General features: G+C 47.5%; 1 protein-coding gene across 1 annotated transcript in view; it reads right to left on the bottom strand.

The window, feature by feature from the left end:
* LOC119164636 (uncharacterized) overlaps positions 1-20,221 on the bottom strand; it is a 221,930-nt gene extending 201,709 nt beyond the window's left edge. Inside the window, exons 1-2 of the mRNA XM_075874308.1 lie at positions 19,985-20,221; positions 15,129-15,210 (exon numbers count right to left, since the gene is read on the bottom strand). Coding sequence (XP_075730423.1) covers positions 15,129-15,210; positions 19,985-20,145 — 243 coding nt within the window. The 5' untranslated portion in view covers positions 20,146-20,221. The remainder of the gene's footprint in view (positions 1-15,128; positions 15,211-19,984) is intronic.
* Between the last annotated feature and the right edge of the window lie 3,432 nt (positions 20,222-23,653).

Below are 23,653 nucleotides of genomic sequence, written 5' to 3'. Positions count from 1 at the left end.
GTGCGACCCAAAGAAGGTTGGTTATGGTCAAATGACATCTTGAAGCGATCGAGTAAAGCCAGGAGATGAGTGGGCTGAGCAACGGGAAGTTTAGGGTCAATGAATGGAGAAAAAACCTCCGGAGATGAAGTGGGCGTGGTATCACAGGTAATGGTGTTCAAGTGAGATGATGACAAGTCATCAGGTAGGTGACTGGTTGATACAGAATCGATTTCCTCAAGGTGAGCGAGCAGTTCGCTACGGATAAATATGGCCGGGGAAGGAAGCGAGTTCGTTATTTAAATGGAGCCACGTGAGTTTTCTACGGTGACAACTGCGAACGAGAAAAGGAAGCTTTTGCGAGAGCCGAAGGTGTCGGAGGGGATAAAGAGGGTGGTGACAGAGGGTGCGTCGTTGCAGAAGAGTGGCACATGAACACAGGACAGAGAAGGGATGTGAGTGTCCGCGGCTACGGTGACTCGGGAAGATAGCGGCTTGAAAGAAGGTCCTGCAGACGTCGGCGCTTCACACAGGGGCCGTTCACACGTCGTCAACAACTCTAGTTCGGCAAGCGCACAGTGAACGACGGCATGATGAGCGCAGAGTAAGTCTTAGCCTAAGATAATATCGTGTGAACATGGGGAAAACACAATAAATTCGACTACATACAAAATATTTAGGATGACCAGCCGAGCTGTGCACGCCGCAGAAGGTTGGATGTGATGCGCAGTGGCCGTGTGGAGAGAGACATCGGAAAAGCGGCAGCGTAAGCTTCTTCAACTTGCGGCACAGTTCACCACTTAACACAGACACGGCAGCACCAGTATCAACGAGCGCTTTCGCAGGTACACCATCAATATGCACAGTTATTTCATTAGCAGGTAAAAACGGAGGCCTTGAAGGTTTCGATATATGCGCAGCTCTTGCCTCGAAAACTGCGATGGTCAGTTTTCCGTTTGGGCGGGTGGTGATCGAGGAAGCATCGGAGAAATAGAGCGGCGCCGTGGTGAGGGCGACTGATTCCTGTCGAATCCGTGGCGACGTGGTGGCGACTGATACGACGTGGGTTGGAACGAAGACGGCTGTGGTGGCTCTGTACGGTAGGAGTCGTAAGTCGCCTCACCAGCAGTTGGGTTGTAATCCCGACGACGGCAGTAGCGTGCTACATGACCAAGAAGCTGGCAGAAATAGCAAATTGGCCTATTGTAAGGGTTTGTTGATGGTGGTGTGGGGTGGTGAACAGGAGGTGGGTGGCGACGGGTAGGAGGACTTGCTGCGTTGAGGGGAGGGGGCTGTCTAGCAAGATCTATGACGGTTGGTAGCGACGGCGGCGATCGTCTGGCGGCCTCAGCGTAAATGAGAGGGGCGGAGATAGGCGGAGGATTGTATGCGGGAGACAGGGCGTCAGAAACTTGCTCTTCGATTGCCTTGCGGAGCGTTAGGGTCAGCATGTGCTCACTGATCGGGACGTACAGCACAAGAGACAATTGACGCGAAACTTCTTCTCGGACAAACTACTGGATTTGCTGCATTAACGTGGTTTGTTCGGAGAAAACGGCGCCAATGGTTAACCCAGATGTAAAGGTCGTGTCGAGGTTTGGACGTCGAGCAGAAATCCGCTCTCTCCGCAGCTCGTCGAAACTCTGACAGTGCTGAATAAGCTCGGCGACGGTTTGCGGGTTTTTCGCAACGAGCATGTGAAAGGCATCGTCCTCGATACCTGTCATGATGTGCCGTATTTTGTCAGTGTCAGACATTTCTGAATCGATACGACGGCAGAGGTCCAAAACATCCTCAATATACGAGGTAAAGGTCTCGCCTGAGCGCTGTGCGCGGGAGCGCAGGCGCTGTTCGGCGCGGAGCTTGCGAACAGCGGGTCGGCCAAAGACTTCTGCGAAGCGCGTCTTGAAGGTAGACCAAGAGGGTATTTCCGCTTTGTGGTTGTTAAACCACAGTTCTGCCACACCCGCGAGATAGAGATTGAGGTACGCGAGCTTCTCTGTGTCATCCCACTTATTGTGGACGCTTACCGCTTCATACTGCGACAGCCAGTCTTCGGCGTCTTGGTCGTCGGTTGCGTTGAAAATCACTGGATCTCGCTTTCGTGGCATTCCTGAACAGGTGACAGATGGGATTATCGCTGCAGGGTGCTGGGTCATGTTGTCAGGCATTGACAAGGCGAGGGGCTGAGGTAGAGTCCAGGAACGGAGTTCCAGTTTGAGACAACCAGCACTCTCCACCAAATGTAAGAATACTGCTAGGCGCACGCCGGGGTAGAGCAACCGTTTATTGGGCCTAACAGCACCGAGACAGCAACCAGCGGTTTCAGCAGCAGCACGAGCCTCCGCCACAACAAACGTCTTCTTCGTCGTTCTTAGAGCCCGTATTTATCACTACAATATATATATATATATATATATATATATATATATATATATATATATATATATATATATATATATATATATATATATATATATAAAACTGTCGAAGGGTATTTGCTGCGTCGTCTTCGCTGTAACGACTTCATCCATTGGGAGAATTAAATAATCTGTGGCTTTATCCTTTGGCTTTGTTCTCCATTGCCCTCTACTACACTCCCTTCAAGACAACAAGTACACGCTATATCTCTTCGACATTTCTGTCTTCACAAAGCACATGCCCAATGTGTGAACGCTAAGTGTATACAGCTTATGACTTCGACCTTGTGGGCTGCACTGTTACTTGCACTTGCAAAACCGAAAATTTGCAAAATGCAGCAGAGTCACTATTTCATCGCGTATGGATAATCATGCGAGATACGATGAAGAACGGGGGAGCGAGAAGTATGGCAAAGCAGCGTATAAGACAATTTATAACTGTTATTTTTTCGTATATGAATCATTCGAGAGGTGGAATAAGTGGGAATAAGCCGAAGTTTAGGCATACTTCAAGGAACTCGTTCGACTCTCTTGATGTAGCCATTGGTGCGGGCGTATTTGACGAAATTTGACCGTCGGCGAACAGAATCACAAACATGTTATGATCGCACTTAAGATGCTGTTTCACTTAAAATGGAAGTGTGGAGCACTTTGAGAGCGCCTAGAGTGACGAGGCGTGATATGGCATTTAAGCCATAAGAGGGGATACAATTTTCGCAAACGTACGTGATGGCTTACGGTGACAAGCGTCCTCCTCTGTGATTGTTTCGAAAGAGTTGAGAATTTGGCAAACCCTCCCGGACATCGCTGTCCATTATGTCTCCCGTAAGCTATGCTTCCATTAAAATTGTTGCGAGGTGACGAAATTATGTAAAAAGCACCAAGACTGTGGGTAACGCACAGCCCAGTCACAGGGTAAGGTAGAAGATGGGCATTTATAAAGGAGTTTCAACGCTTTTTGGGTAACTGCTACAATCAGACTTGGAAGGTACTCACTGCGCCATAAATCATCATAATTTTCGTCCAGTAGGGAGGCATTCACGGTTCTGTTTTTCGGAATTCACCGGAGAAGCGGAGTACACGCTTAAGACAAGCAAGAAATTTTGTGCATTTTTATGCTCTAGCTAACGAAGATGAAGACCTATGCCCGAGGTTTTTGTCCATTTCATGCACCATCGAATTCATCATGCTACGACAGGCGTTCAGCCAACCGTTAGTAACTAAGGCTTTACTGTGAACAGGGCCATTTCTGGTGGCCGAAACGTCACTTTGTAATGTTTTAAAGTTTTTCATTTTAGCCGGTGCTATTTTATATATATTTCAGGTTTTTGTTATGAGTTGGCGCATTCAAAGAGACACTCATTAGCCAATTTGCATTGTATGACGCCTGGTTGTTTTTTTTGCTGCTGTAAAACGCTTTGGTACTCCTACAGACGGTATTACATTTCTGATATGGTCCGTCTGCTACGGAGTTCTCAGCAAAACGAAAAAATAAACATGACGTGGCTCAAAAGTAGAAGACTTGACTGACACGCAGGGACCCTGTTCCCACTGTGTCTTTAGTGTTTTTTATTAGTTCACGGTTTTTCTATTTCGCATGCATTGGCGTACCAGGCGGGGGAGGGGCAAGGGAGCGCGAGCTCTCCTACTGAGAAAAGTTATGCCCCCCCCCCCCTCACTTTCGACAGTGGTCACTGTTGGTTGCACGCTGGCGAAAGCGGCAATTAGGATGGGGTTTTTCTTCACCACCGTAATCACTCAATTGTGTTGTTACGAGGTAATATAACAATATAATGGCATTTCTCCAACTATTTTGCTGTGACGATTTTCCTTGTAGGCTCTTGTGGTGTGGGCCCCCATGCGGCACTTTCGCGCCTTGTGCTGTAGCATTGCAGAGCAGGCCAGCGCTGATCAAGGGCCCTCTAACATTGCAAAACTTGTACACGCTTCCGTTCTGCTGCGACTGGCTGATGCAGTTACGGACGAGCAAACTTTTTATTGACTCGTCAAATCATCTGCTGCTTCAGGAAAATTATTTTCTTTGATCGAAAATGAATACCATCGATGCTGCTGTGAGCCGATGAATGTTACGAATCTTCTTTAATGTTCTAGTGTTAACTGGAAGTGCGAAAAAAGGGTTCCCTTTAGTGTCCGATAAACCTGATCAGCCTTTCTTATGGCGACTTGAAGCGACAGCGACCGCTTGCAAAGTAGCGACGAAGAAAGCGTTGGGCTCGAGCACAGTGAGTAGCTCAGCTTTTAAGCTTGCCCATTAACTTGATCCACCGGACCAAGGGAAGGTGAGACTACGGTTTTAGCACTATGTTGGCTTAATTGAGAGTCGGGCTTGTTGGTTTTTATTCAACTTGAATTGCATTTTGCAGCTGAAAGCACAACATGGTGGACAGCAAAGAAGCACGTGTAGCACTGCTTCTCTCTCTTACTCTCTCTCTCTCTCTCTGAACACGGACGAGCTCAGAGACGTATGCACGCACAAACTACTAAACGCCTCGATGCTGCAACTGAAGATATTGCTACATGCATGTATATTGATATTCAAGGGACGACGGGTGCGTGTGCCTGACGAGGAAGGCGAAGGTTTGTGTCCGCTCGATCGCTGGTGAACCAGTCACGCCATTACCACAGGTTTTAAATACATCTAATCCCCAGCCTCGTCGATACGGCGTCTCTTTTTTTCCGTAACATATATGGTGGAGGTGGAACGTTCCCAATATTCACCATGAAGCTTCGCAGAGACCGTACCGTTCAGTCTCCGGCCATTGCTACCAATGACAATAACGCGTCAGTGCCTCCATCTGCAGCTCCAGCCACTACATACCTGACGATGCCCACCACCGTGATCCCGGTACATTCTCCGCACAACCTAGGCTTGATGTTGACTACTGCTTCCGTATGTACGAGTGTGTTAGCCAGACACACCGATGGGATCCTACCATGATGCTCGCCAACGTAATATTTTACTTGTATGGCACCCCACGTGTCTGGTTCGACGCCCATGAGACCAAGCTCACCAGCTGGAATACCTTCAAGGAGAGACTACGCGACATCTTTGGGGACCTGTCCGGTTACCAAATGGAAACAAGAAAAGAACTCGCCACTTGCGTGAAGTCCTCAACTAAGTCGTATGTCTCGTACATGCAGGACGTGCTCACGTTGTGCCAGAAAGTGGATATAGAAATAAGAGAGAGTTACGAGGTGGGCCACATACTCAAGAGCATCGCGGACGACGCCTTCAACTTGATCGTTTACACCAACGTCACAACCATAGATATGATTATCAAGGAATGCCGCCGTTTCAAAATTGCCAAAGGACGCCGTGTTCTGCCTCAATTTACACGGCTACCAAAGACGGTTGTTACATCAACCTGCACCGATCTCGGGGCCGTACCACCCATGCAGGACAGCGTGACACGAATAGTTCGACGGGAGCATGAGGCGTCAAGTCCAGCACCATTTCCTCCACATCCGCTCGACCATGGCACCGCACAAACCCCTCCGGCGGTCGCTGTTATTCAAGCCACCGTGTGGCAGGAACTTGCAAAGCTCGGTTTTCCTCTGGCCTTCTCTGTCTCCCGACCCACCTCCAGACCAACGACAACAAATAAACTATGCCATGACTCACATTTTCTTCCGCGATCGGAATGGAGAACTGCAGACGACAAACCGATCTGCTTCCGCTGCCACCGAATTGGCCATGTCTCCCGCTACTGCCGCAGCACTTGGACGCCCGCAAACTGGAGCCCATATTCCTCTTATCGCCCATACGAGGACTCCTGTCGGTATTTGCCCAGTCATGTGTACCCTTCTACCGACGTCCCTAACAGCCACTCCACCGTTCGTTCACCGTCACCTCAACGCCGCCGTTCTCCATCGCCCCAACCACGCTGCTATCCGTCACCGGTCAACTATGGATCCCCTCGGACGGAAAACCAGACCCTGCAGGTCCGGGAGGTAGTGCTGCATCAATCGCAACTGATCCAAATCCTCTGTTGACGCTCCCCACTAATACGAACTCGATTGTGGTGCTTGTGGATGGTATTTCTTTGATAGCGTAAGTTGATACCGGAGCTTAAGTGTCCATAATGAGTGCTCACCTGTGTCGCCTACTCAAAAAAGTCCTCACGCCTGCAGCGACTAAAGCCCTCCGGGCAGCTGATGGTAGAACTGTGGCATTCACTAAAATGTGTACCGCTCGTGTTATAATTGCCGGCCGCCATGTCCCCGTTTTTTTTACGGTGCTTGAAAATTGCCCTGACGACCTAATCTTCGGCATGAACTTCCTATCGACGCATTCTGCCCTGATTGATTGTGCCGCCGGTACTCTCTGCCTAGAACTTCCTCTTCTCCCGGATCCTCCCAAACAGCCTGTGCACCACTGACTTCTTCCGGAAACCACCTAAAGCTCTTACAATCGTTGAATTGGCAACACTCTCTCCCGAGCTCGCCGCTGATTATATCGTCACGCCGATTACTGATGTTCTCCTGGTGCGTGACATTACTGTTGCACACTCTGTCGTAACCATGGCCTCTAACCGAACATATTTACCTGTTATCTATTTCGGTTTCATGAAACAAGTGCTACCCTAAGAAATTTCGCTCGCCACGCTCAGGCCCTTAATTGACGATCACCTCACCTGTTTTACGGCAGACGTATGTCCCGATCACGCACATCACTCGCAGGATGCCACGTGCCTCGAAGTGACCTTACGCTCCATGATCGCCCCGGACCTCGAACCTGAGAAGTCAGGCGCGCTATGCCACCTTCTGGCTTCGTACCGTGAAATATTTGACATCGACAGCCGTCCACTTGGCCAGACTTCCCTGGCCAAGCACCGCATTAAAACAGGTGATTTTCATCCAATTCATCGGCGACCATACCAAGTGTCTGCCACCGAGCGTAAAGTAATTTAACAAGAAGTCACCAAGATGCCAGCCAAAGGAATTTGTGGACCCTCTTCGAGCCCTTGGGCGTCCCTCGTTGTGCTTGTTAAAAAGAAAGATGGCACGTGGCGCTTCTGCGTGGATTACGACCATCTGAATAGAATCAAGGAAAAGGACGTTTACCCTTTACCCCGCATCGATGACGCCCTCGATTGTCTCCACGGCACCCGATACTTTTCTTCAATAGACCTACGTTCTGGCTACTGGCAGATTGTTGTCGACGAAAAAGACCAAGAGAATACTGCGTTTGTAACTCCTGACGGCTTATATCAGTTCAAAGTTATGCTGTTTCAGCTAAGCAACGCCCTAGCCACGTTCGAGCGCATGATAAACTTTCTGCTACAAGGGTTCAAATAGTCAACATGGCTTTGTTATCTTGACGATGTCGTTGTATATTCCCCAAAATTTGAGACCCACATTGAGCATGTAGCGCCCTCGTTCGGGCGGCGCGCAAACCGGAGAGCGCGCGATGGCGACAGAAGAAAATAAAGAAGGCGCTAGGCCGTGGCACGTGAAGCCACGGCTCGCGTTCCTGGCTGGCATCGGTTATCGTTCAGGCGTGTCTTTCTTTCGCTCCTGTGGCATAAGCCTACAAGCATTTGTCAGCTATTCTCGACATATTGCGCACTGCAGGCCTTCAAATAAACTCATCGAAGTGCCACTTCGGACGCCGGCAAATTGCAGTGTTGGGCCACCTTGTCGACGCTTCTGGTGTGCAGCTGCTGACCCCGAGAAAATTCGTGCAGTCACCAGTTTTCCTGTACCTCAGTCAGTCAAAGACGTCCAGAGTTTTGTAGGGCTTTGCTCCTAATTTAGAAGGTTTGTGAAAGATTTCTCCACCATCGCTCGACCGCTCACAGAGTGTCTGAAGAAAGACGTCACATTTACGCGGGGTACCGACCCAGCTGCTGCTTTTTCTCAATCACGCTACTGAAGACTCCACCTATATTGGCTCACTTTGACCCATCCGCTCCGACAGAAGTCCGAACCGATGCTAGTGGTCACGGTATCGGAGGCGTCTTAGCCCAACGCCAACGGGGACACGACCGAGCTGTCACCTACGCTAACCGTTTCTTCACAGCTACAGAGCGCAACTATTCCATTAGAGAGCGTGAATGTCTTGCTCTTGTTTGGGCAGTCTCAAAGGACCGGCCATATTTATATGTCACAAATTTCTCTGTGATAACTGACCATCATGGTCTATGTTGGCTTACGTCACTGAAGGATCCTACTGGCCGGCTCGGACGCTGGGCTCTGCGACTGCAAGAGCATACCTACACAATGACATACGAGTCCGGACGCCTACATCAGGACGCAGACTGCCTGTTTCACTACCCGGTTGCTGAGTTGAGCACTATGCCTGACGCCGACACCGAGTCTTGCGTCTTTTCCCTTTCGCAAATGACATGCATCGGTGAAGAGCAGCGCCATGATGCGTCCTTGCGTGCTATCATTGAGCGCCTCAAATCACCATATTCCAATCAGTCCCATCGCTCATTCGTGCTCCAAGATGGTGTATTATACCGCCAAAGTTTTGTGCCGGGTGGACCGGCCCTGTTGGTTGTCATTCCGAAAAACCTTCGCTCGGAAGTTCTTCATGAACTTCATGACCTTCCGACTGCTGGTCACCTTGGTGTGTCACGCACTTACGACCGAATACGCCAACGCTTCTTTTGGCCAGAGCTTGCACGCTTAGTCAGAAGATATGTTGTGGCTTGTGAGAAATCAGCACCCTTCACCCACTTGACGCCTTCCACCAGACCAGACGCCTTCAACCACTTGATATTCCGTCAGGACCCTTCTTCCGCGTTGACTTAGACCTACTTGGCCCTTTCCCCTTGTCCTCCTCGGGTAACAAGTGGATAACCGTCGCCACCGACTACGCCACGCGTTATGCCATCACACGAGCTCTTCGAACAAGCTGCGCCACAGATGTCACCGACTTCCTCCTCAAGGACGTGATTTTGCAACATGGAGCCTTACGGCTGCTGCTTACAGACCGTGGCCGCACATTTTTGCCGAAGGTTATAGCCGACATCGTGCAGTCCTGTAAAACGAGACACAAGCTGACTACGTCATATCACCCACAAACCAATTAACTCACGGAGCGTCTAAACCGAACTCTTAGAGACATGCTCGTAAGTATGCTTCTACCAACCACACCGACTGGGATCTCGCGTTGCCGCACGTCACATTTGCCTACATTTCTTCGCGCCATGACACCGCCGGTTACTCTCCATTTTTTCTGCTGTTTGGCCGAGAACCCACATTGCCTCTAGACACCATCATACCGTCGCCTGGAGTACCGACCAGTGAATATGCCGTGGACGCCATCACTCGGGCCGCTCACGCACGCGAAATCACCCGTACTCGCCTTCTGACCTCTCAAGAGAAGCAACGGCGTTTGTATGACCAACGACACCGCCACGTACACTTTCCGCCTGGTTCTGTGGTTCTCTTTTGGTATCGAACCCGTCAAGTTGGCTTGTCAGAAAAACTGCTTACTCGCTACACAGGTCCATACCAAGTCCTTCGTGTGGTTACTCCTGTATCATATGGAATTGGTCCTGCCACCCCGTCGTCTTCATGTGCTCAACAGGCTACCATTATTGTACATGTTGCGAGCTTGAATCCCTACAACTCTCCTAGTGACGTTGACATTTAGATGCGCCGAGATGGCGCTTGTGCCACCGGGGGTGAAGCTACATGCATGTATATTGATATTCTAGGGGGCGACGTGCGCGTGTGCCTCACGAGGAAGACGAAGGGTTGTCACCGCTCCATCGCTGTTTAACCGGTCACGCCATTAACGCTAGTTTTAAATACATCTAATCCCGAGCCTCGTCGATACGGCGTCTCTTTTTTTCCGTAACAATATTTTATTATACTCATATTGTTTTATCTCGCCAGCTGCTATAAGTAGCCACTGAAAATGCGGCCAGTGGCTAGTTTACTTGAATATCATTTCAAAGATCTTATACAACTTCTCCGAAAAGCTTGAGGTATTGTTCAGTGCGTGCATGTCCTGTTTATTATGCATGTCCTGTTTATTATGCATGCACTGTGAGGAACAGCACGACATTTCAGAGATTAGTGACGCCATGTAAGAAGTAGGCGATTTTATGGCACACAGACAATTTTAAATGCTGAACAACCTGTGGCAAACAATATGCCGTCTTTAAAATAAAAATAGTCGATTCTCCAATGTTTTTATGTGGTCGTCATTTATAAGTGGTGCTTGTATATATATATATATATATACATACATATATATATATATATATATATATATATATATATATATATATATATATATATATATATATCTAAACTGACCAGCGAGTTAGGTTTCCTTTCCCCACTCGTGAAAGAGTTGGTACGCCCCTGGCGGCGTGACAGTGATTATGGAAACCGGAGGCGGCTTACTACTACAACACCAAAAACAAATACTGTTTTGAGCTCATAACAGCTTACGCAGTAAGATAATGTTACATTTTGCAAGGAAGGTATGCATATTAGTGAAGATACCAGGAAGCATAAGGTATGATAGTGGGAAGGGCTAAGGCCGAAATACACAAGTTTATGACTGGGCAATCGCTTTGATAACAGCTCATGTGGAATGTTCAAACCCATGTCGCTTAAAACCAGGCAGGTTTGGGCGACTTAACGAAAGCAAGCGTTAAATCAAGCGCACCCCCCCCCCCCCTTTCGATCTGTGCGCACACCCAAAATTGTTTTCTTCCGTACAAAATCAAGATAGCTACGCAAATACATTTCTCGTATTGGACGCATACAAGCGTGGATGCGGCACTCGAGAGGTTAAAGCATTGCTAACAATATCTGGCGTTTCACGTCCAAAAATGAGGGTCACCATGTGATGTGCGCGCAAAGATCCGCAGTGTTCCTGTGTGATTTGATAAAAACAGATCATCATGGAGGAAGCCGTTGCTCGCGTGAGAATGGACGAACGCTGCGAGCTCGCGAGGCGAAAGAAGAAGGAGAGTGAATATTCTTTACGTAAATAACCACTCGTTATATCACTACAGCGCTATAGTGCAGGACTCTGAAAATTACGACCATCTGTTGCTTTTAAACGACTTCTGACATCACATGGTACCCGGACCTTTACCATTTCGGCTCCTCCGAAATGTGACCACCGTGGTTGAGATCGAAGCCGTGACTCTAGGGGCAGCGGTAGAGCACTGTAGCCATTTATTCAACTTGGTGGACCTGGCTGAAGCATTATCAGGCAATAAACAAACGGGCTACTTGATACCAACCAAGCAGGCATCATACTCAGAGTGCAAGCAGGAGCCGAAGGTGTGAAAAATCCTTGAACCCGGGATGTCTCTGGAGCTGGTGTTCCAACAAGTAGATGCGCGACAAACTACAAACCTCAGCGGCATACTTTCTTAACCCCTTAATTATTCACCGTCTCGTGCTCTGCGCCGCGAGGCTACTAACTTTTGAGCTAGGAAATATACTTTTCATTGACGCGACTATCTTTCCGACAGCCGCAAGTGGCACCTTCTGATACACCACCATCTCCGTGCAGCATTGTACGCCACTTTCCACGCCAACCCAGAGTGCACGCATGCAGGCCTCTTCAGGACGTACGTCATGCATGCGACGTGCGTCATGCGTCGTGCGGAAGCTCATGCAAACGCGTGTTCAGTGCCAACGACGAAAGTTACCTCCCAGACACGTCAACCCGTCACAACCTCTTTCCTCTTCTATCGTCAACCCATTGAACGCAATCACATTGATATCTACCGACCACTACCATCAACTATGCTCAGTAACCACTGAACTGTCGCTGCGATAGACCACCTGGAACGTTATGCCGAAAAAGCCGCACTACCGACTGCCATAGACCGTGACGTTAGAACCGTTGTGCGGCAACATTTCGTTCTGCTTTATGGCGCTCCTAATAGGCTGCTAAGCCTTAAGGCCACGATTTTCTATCGGACGCTTTGAAGATATTGCTCGACGAGTGCCAAACTGAGATATGCGAATAATATAAGTTGCCTATGATCATTCACATTGGGACCAAGTTTTTCCTTTGGTCACCTACGATTATACTACTGCGGTAAGCTACTACTGGTTAGCCATACTTTCTTGTCTTTGTACGAGAATGTTCATTACAGTTGACACCCTTCTCCCTTATAAATCCGACGAGTATGAAAGTGCTCTCTTGTCCAAAGGTACCCGACATGCTGAAGTGTGCCACCAGCTAGTCCACTTCTTTTCCTAAGAGGACCAGTGGGAAAAGCAATCGAATCAACCTGGTGATTGTGCGGCTTCAACTTTTCTCCCTGGTTCTTTGGTATGACTTTGGGCACTAGCTTCTGCACCTGGCCTCACCATAAAACTTGTCGCCAAAATCATCCGTCCATACTGCGTTGTATAGAAAATAGCCTTCGTAAACTGCAATGTGAAGCCCGACATACCATAGACAAATCTATGCTATTGCGCCCGATACTTGAATATATCTTTCGTCTCAAGGCGTGCCACAATCTAGTAGTTATGTCTTCGCTCTAAGCCACCAAGATGGCTTTTTTCTACAGAGGGCAATCGTAGTGAAGAAAAATTGGCAGATCCCACGTACAGCGGCAATCAATGATATGCGAATCACGAATCAGAAAGGTCTATATGCCTTTTTAAAATCAGCACAACGTTACGAGGTGGAGGTAAATGATTCTTCACATGACGTCCGTGTCATGATTATTATGTTTGAATGTGTCATTTACTTTCGTGATCTATTCACGTCACGTGATAGCAAATTTAGTATATGTGGAGTTAGCGAAACGGCCGCGAGCCCACTATGAGCGTGGTATGTTGTCAATTTCTTACATTACACGCGTGTCAGAATTATCGTGTTTGTATTAGTCATGTATTTTGTCATCCATTAGAGCCACGTAGCACAAAATTTGGTGTATATGAAGCTAGCAGAACGGCCGCGAGCGCATCATGAAGGGCCCGATATACTCCAATGTAGCGTCGACGCGAGCGCACGCGGGGCACACTGACGCTACGTTAGCGAAACGCGACGCCAGGCACGACCGGCGCGACGAGCGTCCGTCGGCGCGGCCCGACACTACCAGCGCGAAATTCGACTTGCTGCATTTGGCGCTGACGCGTTGCCGAGACAACACTGCGTCCGGCTCTTTTTGTGACGGAAGGACGCCAGACGCACTGAAACGCTCATGTGTCAAAGCAACGCAGCGCGGCGCGCACCTACAAATATATGGCAGGACTGGCGCCTGGCGTGGCAACGCCGGCGTGAAGTGACGATATGAACGCCAGCGAGCACGCGCACCACGTCATGTCGAAATGTATTGGAACCTTGGCTGTGGCATGTAGTTATGTTCTCACATGACACTCATCTCATCATATCATGTTTGCATCAATCACATAACTTCGTCATCCATTGACGGCACGTAATACACAATTTGGCATATGTGAACCTAGCGAAACGGCCGCGAGCGCACCATAAGTGTGGCCTGTAGTCATGCTGTTACATGACACGCATCTTATGTTCATCACGTTTGCACCAGTATCATACCTTTGTCAACCGTTCACATCCCGTAATACCAAATTTGGTATAAGTGAAGCTGGCGAAATGGCCGCGAGCGCATCATGAGCGTAGCATGTAGTCATGTTGTTACATCACATGCATCTAGTGTGTATGATGTTCGCACCAGTATCATACCTCCGTCATCCATTCACGTCCTGTGATAACAAATTTGGTATGAGTGAAGCTAGCAAAATGATGAGCGTGGAATGAAGCCAGCGCATCATGAGCGTGGCATGTAGTCATGTTATTACATGAGACGCATCTCATGATTATCATGTTTGCCCCTGTCACATACCTTCGTCATTCATTCACGTACCGTGAATGAATACCAACGCCAACCAACGCCAACGCCAACCAACGCCAACCAATAATACCAAGTTTTGTGTATGTGACACCAGCGAAATGGCCGCGAGCACATCATGGGCGTGGCATGTATTCATTTTTTTTCATGACACGCATGTACATATATTCATTTTAGAGTCTGTCGCTTTTGCTCGCTATGCAATCATGTCATGTCATACCAGTTTTTCAACATGCCATGTGAACGAGACCACCGCAAGAGTTGCAGGACAATGAAATGTAAATCGTGACATTCATGACATGTCATGATTTTCATGTTATGATTATCAAAGATGTTCTTCATACAGTATTGTTATGCCATACCAAGTTTCGTAATGATACCGTTATCGAAACGACCAGGAGAGCTAAATGTCGTCGGTGGCTAGATAGATAGATAGATAGATAGATAGATTAGATAGATAGATAGATAGATAGATAGATAGATATGCTCAAAGTCACCGAAGTTCGCTAAGAAATGCTTCGCATTTTTTAGTGCCTTGAGATGCACTAATGTGGGCCTCAGTGGCATCATCATCACTATGAGCTCGTGGTGTAGCTTGGCTGCTCGCTGCAGACCACTGCTGGTTTCCGTGTATTCCCTGTCAACCAACCTGTTGACATTTTTTCTTCAAGTGCGCCTTAAAAAAGTGAAGGCCGATTGTCTAAACATGGGCGCCAGAGTTACCCAGATTTTATTATTTGTTGACCTCTTCCATGAAGCTTCCATCTTCACCGGAACTCGTGCATTGTTTTAGGCGCAGACATGGCACGCAGGCGCTGTGATAATTTTGCGTCAAGAGAAGAAGCTTACCGATCCTGAGCCAACGGACTTGGATGTAGTTGTGACATACCTTATACGACGGCCCGGACGCTTCGTCTGACCGTGACTTGCTTTGCTTTTGGTCTGGTGACTCTACAGCACTCTCCGTGCTCCTGCAAGTAGAAGTTAATCTTTAACGAATGAATGTGCTGTCCCTGCCGCGACGTGTGCAGCTATGGCGAATCTCCACTTATAATCGAACAAAGCGAGGTGAACGACGCTAAATTTTAACCCAGCATAGTGCTGTTCTGAATGCGCAGATGAGCTTAACCTCAATCTAGAACCCAAATGTCAAACGACGTAAACAGTGGTAGTGTAAATAATAACGGTAATGAGAAAAGAAAGCGTGTCGTTATGTAAATAATGCGAATGGGTTTTTCTGATCTTTTGTCGTTTCTCGGGGTAGCTCGTCACTCACAACAGACCCCAAGTAAAGTTCGATTTGTTCAGGAACTTTTTGAAAGAAAGGGGCGGCAGGTACTGTGTCTCCCTGGTGCATTACCCTTAGACTGATAGACTATAGCCAAACACTTTAGTAGGAGCGTGAGAGATTTTATTGAACTGTCAGTTTTGGGAGGACAACTTCCAAAACAAGCGATCCTGAATTTCTTGACAGTTTATAGAGCTACTGCTGAAAGATGGAGAACAGATTGCGTTAGAAAAACTAGCCACTCTGTTTACGAGATGTTTCCTGACGTGAAGAGTACCAGCCTTGGAAGAATGCTAACATCATCTTAATACATAAGTAAGGAGATGACAAGGACTTGAAGAATTGCAGGCTGATCAGCTTGCTCTCTGTAGTATACAAGCTATTTACAAAGGTAATTGCTAACAGAGTTAAGAAAACATTAGAATTTAATCAACCAAAGAAACAAGCAGGACTTCGAACAGGCTACTCAACAATTGACCACATTCATACTATCAATCAGGTAATACAGAAATGCTCAGAATATAGCCAACCGCTATTCATAGCCTTCATAGATTACGAGAAGGCGTTTGATTCAGTGGAAATATCAGCAGTCATGGAGACACTGCGGAATCAGGGCGTCGATGAAGCAAATATTAACATCCTGGAAGAAATCTACAGGGGATCAACTGCTACCATAGTGCTTCATAAAGAAAGCAACAGAATACCAATTAAGAAGGGTGTAAGGCAGCGAAATACAATCTCCCCAATGCTATTCACGCCCTGCTTACAGGAGGTTTTTAAAGGCCTAGAGCGGGAACAGCTTGGGATAAGAGAAAAAAAAGATATACTATGCTCTTTTTTATTCGCGTTTGAGTTATAGTATGCTAGTATGGGGCACTACAAGAGAGAAGAATTTAAATAAACTAGAAATCTTACAGAAAAACGTTTCCGCCTATTCGATGAATATTATGGCAACCCAAGGGAGATGCCTAGTGGTCCACTATTTATAAAACATGGTATACTCAAAGCAAAACAGGTGTATGATTACAAGCTATTACATGACATTTATAAAAATAAACTCCACACTATTACGGCACAAGAAGGCGCACTCAAATACTCGCTCCGTAGGCAACAAATTCGCGTTCCTGCTACTAGGACTGGATATGGTAGAACTCTAATTCCATACCACGCCCCACAGCTTATAAATCATTTAGGTGAGTTATTAAATTTTAACCTCTCATTAACAGAATTCAAATATCACATAAAACATCTCCTCATTAATTGAGTAATGTAAACATCATGTTTCCAATGAACTTCTGGCTAGGTTCGACATATACTCTCACCTTTAGATATAAAACGCGTGTATACAGTAGTACGTATGTACATATGGGCAGATGTATGTTATGAAGATATGAGTGTATTATATGAATATATTATTATGTATGTGTCTTTTTGGATATGTAATGAAAAGAGCCTCGATGTCTGATTCTATGTGTCTATGCAGCCTTCTTTGTATTGGGGGCGAAGCTCCTTATGGCGTGGCTTGTGCGTCCCTCGTAGCACGTAACCACCAGTGGCACATACCCGAAATAGGTATAACATTCGACCTCCAAGGTGGTGCTGGTGAGAGATTTATTCTGTGCGTTGTTTAACAATAAAAAATAGTGCTCAATGTACATGCCAATGGCTGCTAATGGGGAATGAGAGACAGGAGCATTCGGCTTTCAGTCAACGCGCACGCTGCGATCCCCATTAGCAGCCATTGGCATGCACATTGAGCCCTACCGGACAAGAAAGGGTTGCTACATTATACTCGCTGGGTGTAACCTCCTTAGTTTTAGAAAGGTTTAGCGAGCGTTGAGCCGCAGGGCCATGAATACAATGAACTAGTATATACCATGAATGAATTCGAGATGGTTAAAGGGGGGAAACAGATACGAAGCGCAAGCCGTAAGAAATTAAAAGCTGAATCCTCCTGTCTCTCATTTCACATTAGCAGCCACTGGCATGTACATTGAGCACTATCTGACAGGAAAAGGTTGCTACGTTATACTCGTTGGGCGTAACCTCCTTGGTTTTAGAAAGGTTTAGCGAGCATTGGGCTGCAGTGCCATGAACACAGTGAACTAGTATATACCATGAACTCAAGGTGGTTGAAGGTGGGAAGTAGACCCGAAGCGCAAGCCGTAAGAAAGTGTGCGTGTGCCACCTCTCGTTTAGTCCTTGGAATGGCCACTGAATGGCGGCGCTTCTATATGGGAAATAAATGATGAAAAGATGCGAAATGGTGGTACTTGGAGTGTTCAATAGATGGACGAACGGACAGACAGACAGATGCATGGATGGACGCATGAACGGACGCAAGGGCGAATGCATGAACGAACGCAGGGACGGGCGCACGAACAGACGCTTGGAGGGTCACACAGACGGACACATGGACGGACGAATGCTTCGCCCCATTCTCCATCATTCACTCCGTGGATATGCTGCCATTTTTTATATGTCACCTATTGTTGCTTTTATGCCATTTCTGTGTTCCGTTATTATGCTGCTCTATGTATTGTTATAATTATTATTCAAAGTAGCACTGTTCGCTGAACTGTTATCATTCCGCGTAGCGAAGCCACGTCAGGCCGAATGGCCTTTAGCTTCGCTTCGTTTTTCTGAATCTCACCAGAAATAAAATCTGTTCATTCATTCATTCATTCATTCATTCATTCATTCAATGAAGAGTACATTATTAACCTCTGCTTCGCCGATGACATTGCATCACTGAGTAACTCAGGGGACGAATTGCCACTCATGATTACAGAGTTCGACAAGGAGAGCAGAAAAGTGGGCCTTAAAATAATCTGCAGAAAACAAAAGTAATGTACAACAACCTCGGAAGAAATCAGCGCTTCGAGATAGGTAATAGTGCATTTGAAGCTGTAAAAGACTATGTCTACTTAGGGCAGGTAAGAACCTCGGAGCCGAGCCACGAGATTGAAGTAACTAGAAGAATAAGAATGGGGTGGAGCACACTTGGCAGGCACTCTCAAATTATGACAGGTAGATTGCCTCTATCCCTCAAGAGCAAGGTATATAACAAGTGTATCTTGCCGGTACTTAGCTACGGAGCAGAAACCGGGAGGCTTACAAAGAGGGCTCTGCTTAAATATAGGACGACGCAGCGAGGAATTGAAAGAAAAATGGTAGATGTAACCTCAGGAGACAAGAAGAGAGCAGAGTGGATTAGGGAACAAACCGGGGGTTAAGGATATCATAGTTGAAATCAAAAAGAGGAAATGGACATGGGCCGGTCATCTAGCGCGTAGACTGGATAACCGTTGGTCATTAAGGGTAATTTACTAGATTTCCAGAGAAAGCAAGTGGGTTAGGGAGAGACAGAAGGTTATGTGGGCAGATGAGATTAGGACGTTTGCGGGTATCAAATGGCCGCAGCAAGCACAGGACCGAGTTTACTGGCAGAACATGGGAAAGGCCTTAGTCCTGCATGAAACGTAGTCACGCTCATAATAATAATGATGATGATGATAGAGCTACGCCTCATGATGTTCACCAGCTGAAGACCCGACTTGATGTCGTTGGCATGTCATCAAGAGACGTCACAGCCCACCCTTCTGCACTGATGCAAGAGCTACGCGAGTGCTTAAAAGAAAAACAAATTGTTGCATGAAGGAGTACACGGATGCCAAGAAGAGTGCTAAAGCGCCCGAAATAAAGAAGGAAGATATCATGCGTGTCCTGAAACTACGAGCTTGTGTAAAGGGTGAATATGCATGTTACCTTATCTTGAAAGACATCAAGCAAATTCCAAGGGGAGCTTTTGAGCATCAAGATGGACGGACACGATCGGAGTACGTCTAAGTTGAACCGGGTATCAAAGGAGTGTCTCGTTAAAGAGGGGCAGGTACCCCAGCCACCAGCCCCAACTGGTTCGACACGTTCTCTGAGACCTCCCATCCCAGTGAGATCCATAGATCTTTTTTCAGTCCTGTTACGAGCTCAGTCCACACCCGGATGCAGTTAAAATTTGCACCGGTAGACTCCAGTCATGGGAAATCGGATGTGTCCGTGCTGCCCTCGGTACTCGAGCAGGAAAATAGCTTTGCTGCAGAGTTCCACCATTGGCAATATGGTGTGCCTGTAGGACCGTTCTTTTCCAAGCAGAAGGAGAACCTTCGTGAGTCGCAAAGTGAAGATGTGGTGGTTTGAGAAGAACCATCAGCAATAGTGGGGAAAAAGCCAAAACGTGCGTGATTTCGTCTGCTGTGAAGATTACCTCCTGGTGGGACGTCAATTGCTGTGCCTGGCTACATTAAGCAGTTCACGAAACTGCCACTACGCTATTTTACTAGCTCACATGGAAATAGTCAGCTAATGTACCCGCGGCAGAGACGCGACGCCTGAAGTTCACCGTAATCAAAATTAGCTCAGGTCGTCCACGACCTGAGTTAGGCTAAAAAGTGACTCACCCGGTCTTGCCGTTTGGTGCAACCTTGGAATGCTTGCTTCCGTGCCTCCTGTGTGACCTCTCATGTGACTTCTCATGGGACTTTTCCGCGTGAGCGACGTCCGCCGCTGGCGGCGCACTAGGACTGGCATCGGCGGAGCTGGTCGCCTTCGCGCCGCTCATGATTAATAAGTGGTTGGCTGCTTTGTGGTGCTGATGGTGTAGATGCGAAGAACAATTCGCTAACGCGAAGTTGATGGTGATGATGACGGTGGGTCCATGACATGGCTCGTACCCTCTTAGGAGGATTGGCTAGGAATTGATTATATAAATATTTTAAGCATTTCAAGTATCAAAAATGCCCCGCTGCGATGGTCTACACTCTAAAAAAAAAAGAGTGAGTGAAAAGGATGTCTTTTTGTCCCACAACAATAATCGTCAGCTATATTGCGTTCCATCCTTGCGCTATCGCCCCGCGCCCAGTACATTCCGGTCACGATCGACATGCAATTATCAGGGTTATACGGCATTCTCGGTAGGAAAGTGGCCAGCGCCGAGTTTTCTAGAAAGGAAGCGCACGTAAGCCTGATGATGATTATTGTTGTGGGACAAAAAGACACCCTTTTTACTCGATATTTTTTTTAGAGTGTAGTGGCTAAGGTACTCGGCGGCTCACCCGCAGGTCGCGGGATGGTATCGCGGCTGCAGTGGCTGCATTTTTGATGGAGGCGAAAATGCTGTAGGCCCGTATGCACAGATTTAGGTGCATGTTAAAGAACTCAAGAACTCTAAGTGGTTGCTATTTTCCGAAAGCTTCCACTACAGCGCCTCTCATAATCATAGGCTGAATTTGGGAACAATCAAAAATCATATAAAGGAGAAGAAAACGCACACAATAAAAAGAAAAGATTGTGTTTTTTCGAAGCCATTTTGATGAGACTCGATAGCCATTTGCTTAAATAACAATTACTGAAATGAAATCTCATTACTGCTGTAGTGGTAATATACAAGTAGTCCTTCAAAGTAGCATTCTTTTTGTTTCAAGCGGCATCAGAGCTTTACTGTGGCTGAAGCCCTGAGCCGAAGCACCAAAGATAAGTACAGTCGGTCAAATTTTTAGCTATTGTGCATGACTGGGAGTTTTTTGTGTATGTTTGTAATAAAACAAAATTAAGTTTCAAAAAAGCTGTGGACAAATCTGTTCCCGAAAGCGCTTGTCCATGAAGCAATTTTTCACAACTTCGTTCTATAATGTGGCGCTGACAGACAAAAAAGTGGCCGCTGCGCTCAATAGTTGAAGTTTTAGCCGACAGTACATTGTCCATTGTGAAGTTTAACCTTAGGTTAGCGAATGAGAAAACAAGATGACTTTATTGTGTGCTGTCTATTCTACTCCAGAACAAAAGACAGGGGTTTGTTCACAGAAAGGGAGAGGTCGGCCTGAGGTATAGGGCTTCGGTACAGCGACACAACCAGTTATGATCACTGAATACATGACAAAACAATTCAGAAGCCACCACTTCATTGAGAAAACTGGCCTAACGCCCCACATTTGTTACTGGTATAGGCAGAAGTGTATGTTGCAATTAAAAAACGCTATAGCCTGCTACTCCATAGTGGGGAGGGAAATGGGAAAAAACAAGTGTAATGGATGGGGGAGATGAGAATGGCGCCATGCAGGCCGGACGCGTTGCGATCGGCTCCAGTGATTTGTTCACTTCTTGATGTTATGTGAGGCCACGTTCACCTGAAATTGGGTCGCAACAGACTTATAAGATCATCGAGGTGCTGTGAACACAAGAATCGCACTGGTGGGTGGACTATTTGTGCATTCATAAGTGACTTTCATGACGACAACGCCGTGTGTGCAGCTACAGACACCATCATTCGGCCCGGCTGCGCCGCTGTCTGCGCGGTGCACAGGCAGCGCGTCTCAAACAGAAAAGGACTTGTTCTCGCCACATTAAGAGATGGAAGGTGAATCATCGAAAACCCCGGGGGACACGGATGAGAATAACAAGAATTTCGGATCCATTACGGTCACTAGAAGACAATCGGAAGTAAGGAAAACCAGTGGAGCTGCTGGCACCAGAACGCGGGCGTCAAAGACGAACACTCACGGACCTACGTTCTGGCACGACAGCTTCAGAGATCTCAAGAAGAACCTCATAAGGGAAGCAAGATGACACCGCTCCTATGTGAAGAAACTAAGGTCGTCGTGAGGCCGAGAGGCGGTCTGTGTATTATCAAGGCTGGCGCATCTGTCGTCGCAGAGGCCATATAAAGTGCGACGGGGCTCGGTCCGGACGAGTCACCCATGGACAAAATGTGCCCTAATCAACTGCAAAATATTATGGTCGTCATTACTTCGAGCCAAGAGAATGTTAAGCGCTAGGTTAACGTTGAAGCGATTACGGTGGCCGGACAGTGCCACGAAGTCAGTGCGTATCTGCTCCGCATGCCACCTGTAAGGTAGTCATCCATGAGATCCCTCTTAGTGATGGTCCATGAGCCATAGACCGAAATATTGTCAACGCAAGAAATCCACTGGCCGTTGGAGCAAAAAGAATCCATAATACTGGCTTGATCATAGTGCTGTTCGACGGGTAGAACGTTCTCAATTGTTTCCTATATCGGCACCCTCATCAAGTGCACTTTATACAGGAAGCAAGTCGATGTTTGCTATGGCTGCAGCCTACTTCGACACCGCTCTGACGTCTGCCCGACACCAGACTCTTCCGTCTGCAAGGCTTTCAGACAAGCTATCTAGCCAGAAGAGGATCAAGTTTGTGAACCGATGGGTAATTCGTGTGGCGAAAAGCACCTCACCGCATCCAGGGAATGCTACCGCCTTTATCAGATACCCCATGTAGTCAGGTGCAGGCGAGGCCTGAGGGCCCGCGCCCCTCGGGAGAGGTCTCCATTCGTCAATGTCGTTAAATTTCTTGAGCTGAACGACTGTCATCAGCAGGGGCGGACAGGACCATCGGCTCCTGGAGGCTGATTCAAATCACGAGGGAGATCCAGAACCAGAGGCAGTTGCAGGAGTCGTTTCACGTCCAGGGTCCGTTTGAGATCCGGGGCCCGCTCTATGTCCAGGACACAGTCTCAATCTAAGGGTGGCACCAGACCACGTCTCAGCTCCTATGCCCGTTTCAGATCCAGTTTCGGACCTGGCCAGAGAAAGACTGACGCACTTAACACCAGACCGTACCCCTCGCCCAGCGCAGACTGTGGGCACGCACGGAGACTCTAGGTGTCCGCAGCAGTTCAGGCCACCGAGGACCAGAGTAGGAACATGTCGAACCTAACCGGGGGCGATAGGGCTCGTAGTAATGGCGGCAAACAACCCATGCAATGCGACCCGCCCCCAGAGCATGGTAGAGACGCGGAGATATTACGATTGAAAAAGGAAAACGCCAAGCTTAAAGATACGATTAGCAAGATGACCAACGAAATGGTGGAGTTTAAAAGAATGCTGAGCTCGATGCACAGCAATACTGAAGGCGAAACACCCAATACGCCGGTGCCGGCCACTATCGGAAAGGCCCCATGGCAACCAAACGCAGGGCGGTAGTGAGTAAGTTAGGAACACGGAATCGCAAGTTGAGGAGAATAAGCAAGCGCTGGTTGCATTTACAGAGAACATTAAGATGATGACAGGGAGTGTATCTAGCCTCACAGAGTGTTA

This window comes from Rhipicephalus microplus, chromosome 9 (genome assembly GCF_043290135.1).
Source record: "Rhipicephalus microplus isolate Deutch F79 chromosome 9, USDA_Rmic, whole genome shotgun sequence".
NCBI classification, from domain to species: domain Eukaryota; kingdom Metazoa; phylum Arthropoda; class Arachnida; order Ixodida; family Ixodidae; genus Rhipicephalus; species Rhipicephalus microplus.
This window is presented reverse-complemented; position numbering and strand designations above follow the sequence as displayed.